The 9,548-nt window shown below is 40.4% G+C and overlaps 1 protein-coding gene across 1 annotated transcript in view; it reads right to left on the minus strand.

Annotated features, from left to right (window-relative positions):
- Positions 1-2,419: 2,419 nt before the first annotated feature.
- The window catches only part of DYDC1 (DPY30 domain containing 1), an 18,660-nt gene continuing 11,531 nt past the window's right edge, over positions 2,420-9,548 (minus strand). The window contains exons 4-7 of the mRNA XM_011975718.1: positions 8,658-8,750; positions 5,397-5,453; positions 4,770-4,874; positions 2,420-2,492 (exon numbers count right to left, since the gene is read on the minus strand). Coding sequence (XP_011831108.1) covers positions 2,463-2,492; positions 4,770-4,874; positions 5,397-5,453; positions 8,658-8,750 — 285 coding nt within the window. The 3' untranslated portion in view covers positions 2,420-2,462. The remainder of the gene's footprint in view (positions 2,493-4,769; positions 4,875-5,396; positions 5,454-8,657; positions 8,751-9,548) is intronic.

Here is a 9,548-nt window from a genome sequence, read left to right on the forward strand (position 1 = left end):
GGGAGAAAACTTAATTACCTCTATTGACAAGCTTCATATATCTCCCATGCTTTTATCCATTCCCTCTTCTGGAATATTTGTCTTCCTCAAGACCAGTTCATCAGTAAAATCTAGAATATGTCAATTGAGCCTAGGAGGTCATCCAGCAACAGAAAGCTTGTCAAAATAGGAACCATTTCCATCCCTACCACTGGGTGGGTCTAAAATGAGTACTGCTGCCATCAGCAAGACCCTCTAAGACTCTGAGATATAGCTCAGGGTAGCAGCTTTATTTGAGTCATCTCCCTGCAAGGACAGGAGCCTCTCTTACTTCCTCCTCCCTCTTGTGCCTAGCTCTGGCTAAGGGTACTTAATAAGACTATACCCTTCCCAGAACCACAGTGTTTCTTGCTGTGACTAGCCGACACACAGAGACTTTTGCTGCCAAATTTGCCTCCAAGCTACACCCTCTGGAAACTGTCACAGCCTGTGCTGAGCCCAAAACTCTTTGAGCCTGTCTTTTACCCACAGGCCTCCATGATGGTGCCCTTTGGGCTGAGCCAGGGTCTGGAAGGACACTCTGCTCCTTGTCTCCCTTGGACACTCTTGCCTGGGTAGATGTGAATGCAGGTCATCCATGCTGGGGGCACAGTGCCTGGCAACTGAATTCACACAGAAATCATCTGTCTCTCCAGTTTTTCCTCAAAACTGTACAGAACTGGTATGACAGGATAACATTTTAGTGAAACATTTTTAAATAAACTATAATTTATCTTTTTATCTCTTCCTATTTGTCTTAATCCATTTTGTATTTCTACAACAGAATATTACAGAATGGTAATCAAGAAAATACATTTATTTCTTACAGTTTTGGAGGTTGGGAAGTCCAGGTCAAGGGGCCTGCAGCTGGTGAGGGCCTTCTTGCTGTGTCATCCCATGGCTGAAGGTGGAAGGACAAGAGAGTGCAAGAGAGCAAGAGGGGGCTGAACTCACTTTTATAACAAGCCCACTCTCACCATAACTAACCCACTTCTGTGACAATGGCATTCATCCATGTAGAAGGGCAGAGCCCTCACGACCTCTTCACCTCTTAAAGGTCTCACCTCTCAACACGGTTGTATTTGGGAAGAGAGGGGGACACATTCAAACCATAGCACCATTTAAGCAAATGGACCATTCTGTACTCATTGCCTCAAGAAAAGTACTTTATAAGCCAAAATAGAATTTTTTTAAAGGAGTTTCTCTTGGCATTTGTGTTTTCACACCTATGTCCTTAAGAATAGAATAGAAATAGAAAGGACTCACATCATAGATTTTGAAGAATTTTGTAAAGGAAGTAAGTATCCTTAGACGCCACAGAGTCTAAGGATAGACTGGAAACTTCAAAGGGGCCAGGAGTGTGTGGCCTGTATCCAGTCAGATCTTCTCACCAACAGTTGCCCCAATATTTGAGCCCACTGATAGAGCCAGAAGACATGAATACTCCTTTGCACCCCAGAACTTTGTTTCATCCCATTCAATTCACTCTATGTGAACACATCCTGCAATATCCCTAGACTTTCTAAACCCCAAAGAGGAACACAGGAATCTAGACACCCAGCTGGGCAGAGAGGTGAGGAAGGGAAAGTCCTCATATCTGTTCTTGGCTGTGGAGGAACAAGCTAAGCTGGAGGAAACTCCCCCACCAGGACAGCGATGAAACACTCCTCCCCCAATCCCAACATATAAGTGTGGCTTAAGTGGTTCTATGAAGCATCAGCTCCCAGCAAACTGGGGAGAGTTCTGCAGTTCACACCCAGGAGGAGATACCACACCTAGACTATGTTGCACACCCTCCTGAGCCCTGCACAATGGCAGCCTCACTCACTTCTCACAGACCAGCAACTTTCTTTTCTTTTCTTTTTTTTTTTTTTGAGACAGAGTCTCACTCTGTTGCCCAGGCTGCAGTGCAGTTGTACGATCTCAGCTCATGCAACCTTCTCCTGCCTCAGCCTCCTAAGTAGCTGGGATTACAGATGCCCACCACCACGCCCGGCTAATTTTCTTTCGTATTTTTAGTAGAGATGGGGTTTCACCATGTTGGCTAGGCTGGTCTCAAACTCCTGACCTCAAATGATCCACCTGCCTCGGCCTCCCAAAGTGCTGGGAGGGATTACAGGTGTGAGCCACCGCTCCTGGCCAGCAGCTTGCCTCTCAGGCAGTCTTGCTCTTGCATAGACACACATATTAGTTCAGCTCACCTCCCATTTGCCTCTTTTGGTTGCTTCAGCAAACTGTCCTATTTTCCCAATGGAAATGTATAAATAACCAGTTGAACTGAAGGATCCAAAATAATACTTTGAGGCTACTCTTGAAGCCCATTCATAAGCTGTCCTTAGAGGAAAAAAAAAAGTAGAGTTCAAGTTTGAAGGCAAAAAAATACAAATTGGGAAACTCATGATTTGAAATTTGAAACAAAAACATTTATTGCTCTTGGGTTGGTCCTACAAATCTTGATCAATGTTTAATGCAACCTAAAAGCAAAACAAAAAGTAAATATGCCTTAATACAATTAGAACTGTGAAAAGGCACAAGCCAAAGAAATAAAGCTTAGGTAACTTCTATGTGACTACATGAATGAAATTTTTGGGAGTTTCAGATGATTTCAAATGATATGCAAATTGAATATAACCATAAATTATGTTCTCAAAGTAGTTATTGTTCCATCCTTTCTTCTACTTCTCTTACTATGTGTTCTCATCCTTCTCGTAGGCTCCTCTTCCTGTGGCCATCCCTTCAGTGTTGGAATTGCTAATGGTTACTCCCTGAGCCCCCAGGCCTTCACACACTGCACACTCTCCTAGGTACCTTACTCACTCCCCTTGCTTCATTCAGTACATATGCCCATGACTGCTGAATTTATATCTCTGGCCTGGGCCCCTTCCTAACGTCAACTGTTCTTGGCTATTTTCACCTGCATATCTCAGAGCCACCTGAGAGTCAACATCTCTGCAACTGAAGCCATCAGTTTTTAAAAACCTGCTTCCTCTTCTTATGTTCATCAACTCATCAGATGGTAACACTCTTAACTCAGTAGCCCAAGGAAGACATTTAGGCTTCATCCTGACCCTGCCCCGCACTGATCCTGTGAGCCTGTCTTAAATCCACTCAGTTCCCTCCATCTCTGCTGTCTAACCCTAGTCATCTTACATCTGGATCAGTGCAATAACTTCCTAAGCGGTCTCCCTTTTTCCACTCCTGTTCCACACCAATCCTCTCTCCACCTTATAAAACACAGATTGAATCTTTAAGTCCTTTCAGTACCACTCCTACCGCACCTAAGTCCAAAATCCCTAAGGCAACATACACGACCCAGTGTGCTCTGCCTTTATCCACCTCTCCAGCTTAAAATCATACCATTTTCCTAGCTCCACGTACCTTAGCCATTAATATTGGACAACTTCAGTCCCTTGAAAGCATCTTGCTGTCTCTATCCTCTGGGCTCATCTCAGGCTAATTCCTTGAACTTCACCTCCTCAGGAAGACTTCTCTAGCCCCGGTCAAGTCTCTCCCTACTCTGTCCCTCAAAGAACCTTCCCCATTGACCCATGTCCCCCAAGGGCAGAAGCCCAATCCATTTTGTTCATTGGCATTTTCTAGCTCCTTGCATAGTGCCAAATCATAGCTGACATTTAATAAAACTTTAAACAATTAACACTGAGTCTGTGCAGCTCCACTTTCTGAACAGCTCTTGAAAATAACATTTACTTCAGGCCATCAACATCTTGTCCCCTAGATTACTACCTCCTAAGCCGTCTCCTGACACCTACTTCTCCATTTTCTTCCCCACACTGTTGCCAGATGGTCTTTGCAAAATGCAGTTCTCATCATATGAGCCTCCACTGCCTTTGGGATAAAATCTAAGCCTCTGAACAGAAATGACAAGTGCTTTCATGGTCTGGCCCCTACTTTCTCCTGGCCTCAGCTCTCACCCCTCCCTGCCTCACTCCCTCTACACTCTCTCCTATCTGGGTCTTCATACCTTCCGTGCTGTCTGCCTGGAGCACTACCCTCAGCCTCCCATGCCACCAGTGAGTAGCAAATCATTAGCTTCCTTCCCTGACTGAGGTTCCTCAACTGTGCTGGCTGTCCCTCCTTGTTAGTGTACATGAATTAAAGTGACCAAAATGTACCCTTCTTCCAGGACAGTCCTGGCTTACATCTGCTGAGCCGGCTCTCATTCTCAAAAGCATACTGGTTTGGACAATAAATTACGTGGTCCCGCTAACCATGACTATTAAATGCTCATCTAATTGTCTGTTTCTTCCCTGACAATAAACTCCACAAGATCAAAGCCATCTGCCTTATTCACCACACCATCAGGCATAGTGCCTGGCATATGGAAGATGTGGTATGTTTGTTAAATAAACAAATGTACTTACATACTGGAGAAGCATGCACTCTCATTAAGGCATTCATTTGGTTCCAGGGTTTGTTACTGAGGACCAAAATCGTGCCCCCTACACCAAATTTAAAGATCGTGTATTTCACAAAATGATTTTAAAACGTATTTTGAAGAGGTTTTGAGGTCACAGATACAGAGATATAGATAAGCCAGTGACACACTTCACAAAAGGGCAGAATGCCAATTAGGAATATAATCGGCAACCAGGGAACTGATTATCTCTGAAGCAAAAGGCCCGTTTGCCAACCAATCCTGGCCTAGCCTCATTTTCCCTAGGCTTTACCTAAGTGAAAAAATCAAAAACAAAAACAAAAAAGAGCTTTTTAAAAAACACGCTGATACTGACATCAGAAAACATTGGTTCATCAAGTTCTTCCACTCTGCTCAAGTTAGGTGCTCCATAACGATTGCTGATTTCAGCTAGTGTTTTGCCTGAGTCTAGTGTTGCTTCCTACAATCAAAAAATTGATGTTTACTTTTAAATTATTTCAAAATTAATACATTACTTTTCTTTCAATTTTGATTAAAAATTTTCTGATTTATAACATCAAAATTCAACATTATTAATTAGTGGAATTAACCAATTTCTGTTAATGACAAGAGAATTCTGGTAATGAATTCAGTATCCTAGAATATAAAGCTAGAATTCCGGCAATAAATGCTAAAACTTTTTTTAAATACCTGCAGAAATTTAAAATAATTGTAAGTAATTATGTGGTAAATAGCTTCAATATCTCAAGAGAGCCTAGTTTTTTAAAATCCAAACACAAACTGAATGTCCAATTTTTACCTACTGTGAGATTTTTCTTCAAAGCACATTATTTGTGACTTGTTATTACCAGAAAATATATATGGACTATCAGTTTTGATAATATACTTGCTAAAAATTTAGCTACTTATGCATCAAAATTAAGCTTAAATTATAGGATACTCAATTCATTTCACATAACATAGAATGACTTTTTCTTCTCACCTCTGAATATAGAGTATCTTCACTCCTAACTAGATTTTCCTTATTCATTCTCATCTCCTATAATATATAAAAATTAAGAAAATACTTTGAATATACTTCATTTTGATTTCATATTTCATTTTTGGCATTTTTATTTTTACACAATGTTATGATCAATTTAAAGCAAAAATGCTGTCACTCTGAAAGAGAATGATCTGATTACACATTACAAAACTGCAGATCACAGTCTTATTTAATACTCTATACTAATAGAAGGCAACCATGTTTTATATATAATTAAATAAAACTTTTTAAAAAGTGAAATGGACTGAAACATTTAAACTGAAGCCAAATTATCTGCCAATATAAAAACTGACAAAATAAAAATTATAATAGAACCTTAGAACAAGAGATTTTAAAGAGAAACTACACTTAAGTAGAGTTTTGCACATCATGAGAAAGAAGTAAACACTTCTACAGGAACTAATCTGGCCCAATGCAGAGGGACCTGAGCGATGCCCTCTTTAATACTCTGAGCACTGCAGTAGGAATGTACTGCCAATATGGGAGACCTCTTTCTGAATGTGAAAATATTCTTCTAGCCAGCCAAACCTTGCTATGCCATCTACCTTTTCATTCTAAAGCAGCACGGTGGCCTAACTGACCCTGAGCTGATTGATTTTGGCTGCTAGAACACCAGTGATTTCTTGATCATACATATGGTTACCCTAATGATAGGAACATAAACAGCAGTGTTTTCCCAAGACCACTCCATTTTCCTGGTAACTTCTTATCCAGCATCCACAAGGCTATATTGGGAACATCCATATTCTTATAGGACCATGTTCCCCCACCACAGAGAAGGATATTTGACACAAACTAAGTCAGTCAGAATCCTTCTCCGAGATTCTTTTCTTAACTGAAACTAAAACAAGGCATCCATTCCTCTTAGATGGTAGAAGCCACAACATTCTAAGACTCAGAAGCCATTAAGGCTCATGTTCCCCACCCATGTGTAGCAAAGCAGCCCATAGTGAAAGAGTGAAACTAACAACCAGGGGAACAGCAGAGGGGAGAGCCCTGGTAGCATCTGATTCTCTTGCTCCCAAAGTCTGAAAGGCCCAGTGATACCAAGTCCTTTACAGTTTATTAAACCCTTCCTTCAACCCAGAATCCTTCCAGCAAATTTTCCTTTGCACATGATAGTTTACACTGCGAGTCTGCAGCCATAAGAAAGCCAGGGGAAAGGACAGGAGTGGACTCATTTCTTAGCAATGTGCGAGGGAGTGGTACTTTGCTGGGGAGTACCTATGCTATGGTGAGGGATGATAAGCCTATAGAAATAGGAATTACTAAAGTTATTGTGGCTCTGATCACACAAGCTGCTGATGCCTAGAGATAGTAAAATAACATGAGTGTGGCTCTCTGGAGCCACAAAATAGAGACCAATCCTTCCTATAGACTTTTAAGCACTTTAATGTAGCTATCAGATCACTTTGATTTAAAAGTATTTTAAATTCCTTTATTTTGATCACTGCCTTCTTGATATGTTCCTGTATTTTCTCTTTCAGTTTAGATCCGTGAATCTCTTTCAAAAATTATTTAATTTTTAATTTTTACTGACATATAATAGCTGTACATATTTACAATGTACATGCGATATTTTGATACAAGCATACAATATGTAATGATCAAATCAGGATATTTGAGATATCCATCACCTTAAACATCATGTCTTTGTGAATCTGTTTTTTTTTTGAGACGGAGTCTCGCTCTGTTGCCCAGGCTGGAGTACAGTAGCGAGATCTCAGCTCACTGCAAGCTCCGCCTCCTGCCTCCTGGGTTCACGCCATTCTCCTGCCTCAGCCTCCTGAGTAGCTGGAACTACAGGTGGCCACCACCACGCCCGGCTAATTTTTTTGTATTTTTAGTAGAGATGGGGTTTCACCATGTCAGCCAGGATAGTCTTGATCTCCTGACCTCGTGATCTGCCCACCTTGGCCTCCCAAAGTGCTGGGATTACAGGCGTAAGCCACGGTGTCCGGCCCTTTTGTGAATCTTAAAGACAAAGGGGATGCTTGTGTATGTGTGCATACAGGCATATCCCTGTGCTCGCACTACGCTCAGACTAAGACAGCATCAGCATCTGTATTTTTTTAAACTATGTATAGGGCTTTTATTCTTTTAAAAAAATCTCACTTTTTGATTTAATTCACCATTCATACTTTTGAAATATTGCTTTAATAAATGATTCTCTCATCTAAGCATCAATAAACATAATGAACATTGTCTATAAAACCTGCTTCTTTTTTCAGTTTTAATTATGGAATAAAAAGGGGGAGCGACATTTGATTAAAAGATAGTAGCTATAAATTCAGTCATCTAGAATATTGGTCTATATGACTCATAGCTTTTGGATGCAGGAAATATGGGTCAAACTCGAGACCTGACATGATACAGACACAACCAATGAAGATGGGCTTTCTTGAAATAAGTTACTTTAGGCCGGGTGCGGTGGCCCACATCTGTAATCCTAGCAATTTGGGAGGACAAGGTGGGCAGATTGCCTGAGCTCAGGAGTTCGAGATCAGCTTGGACAATATGGTGAAACCCTGTCTCTACTAAAAATACAAAAAATTACCCAGGCATGGTTGTGCGTGCCTGTAATCCCAGCTACTCAGGAGGGTGAGGCACGAGAATTGCTTGAACCCAGGACGTAGAGGTTGCAGTGAGCCGAGATCACGCCACTGCACTCCAGCCTGGGTGACACAGTGAGACTCTGTCTCAAAAAAAAAAAAAAAAAAAAAAAAAGTTACTGCATAGTTTATTTTAATGAAAGGCATGAAAGTCCATGTATGAACATATTTTAAAATGTAAATTCTTGCTGTTAATACACTAACATAAAGACATAGACTACTGCCTCTGAGATCGGAATACCCTCAATATTCAACATCAGCTAATATAACTAGGAACAGCTAGCTCTTGACTAAAATGTTGAGGGTATCACTATTAGAGAACCCTACTACTCACAGAGAACTTTCACAAACACTTGTATAAGAATCCAGTGAGACATTGCTAATAGTATTATACTGCTAGCTGTAGTTTTGAAACAGGTAAACTGAGACTGAAACAGGTCATGAGACTTGTTTAGCTTACACAGCTAATATGTGGCATGTCTTCAGACTACAAATCCCATGGTCCTTCTGCCAACAGCTGAAATAAACAGTTTGAAGATTCTAGAGAGTTTTAAATAAAACTGACATTTATAAAACTTCAAATTACCTTGTCTAATTGTTCTTGAGCTCTCTGTAGTTCTTGTATTCTCTGCTTCTCTTTTTCTTGCATTTCCAACTCCAGCTGCAATGCCAGCTGTTGCTGAATATTCAGAAATATGTCATATTACAGTTAGATTAATTGCAAGATAATTAAGTTTACACCCACCTTCCTTTCAGAAACTTACAATAAATGGTCACATCCAACTAATACTTTAGTTTCTACAAAAGTTTCCTGAAGCATAAAATTTTTAAAAAAGATTTTAATCTTCCTTAATTGCAAATTATAGAAAGCACAATTTGTACAAAATCATTTTCTCTTTTCTTCTTAAAGTAACAAATGAGATTGCAATAACTTTCCAGATAAATTTCTTTAAGCATAGATGGGTCTTCCAATAGCCACACATTGGTTGTAGAAGAGTGAGTGAGAAACTCTTCAGAATATCATCTGATGGCTCATGCCTATAATCCCAGCACTTTGGGAGGCCAAGGTGGGCAGATCATTTGAGGTCAGGAATTTGAGAAGAGCCTGGCCAACATGGTGAAACCCTGTCTCTACTAAAAACACAAAAATTAGCTGTAAAAAAGATTACAGGGTGGCACATGCCTGTAATCTCAGCTACTCGGGAGGCTGAGGCAGGAGAATCGCTTGAACCTGGGAGGTGGAGGTTGCAGTGAGCCAAGATTGTGCCATTGCATTCCAGCCTAGGCAACAGAGTAAGACTCCCTCAAAAAAGAAAGAAAAGAAAAGAAAAGAAAAGAAAAGAAAAGAGAAAAGAAAAGAAAAGAAAAGAAAAGAAAAGAAAGAAGGAAGGAAGGAAGGAAGGAAGGAAGGAAGGAAGGAAGGAAGGAAACAAAAGAAAAGAAGAAAAAAGAATATCATCTGAAATCATGACTAACC

Source organism: Mandrillus leucophaeus, unplaced genomic scaffold (assembly GCF_000951045.1).
Source record: "Mandrillus leucophaeus isolate KB7577 unplaced genomic scaffold, Mleu.le_1.0 Scaffold1010, whole genome shotgun sequence".
NCBI classification, from domain to species: Eukaryota; Metazoa; Chordata; class Mammalia; order Primates; family Cercopithecidae; genus Mandrillus; species Mandrillus leucophaeus.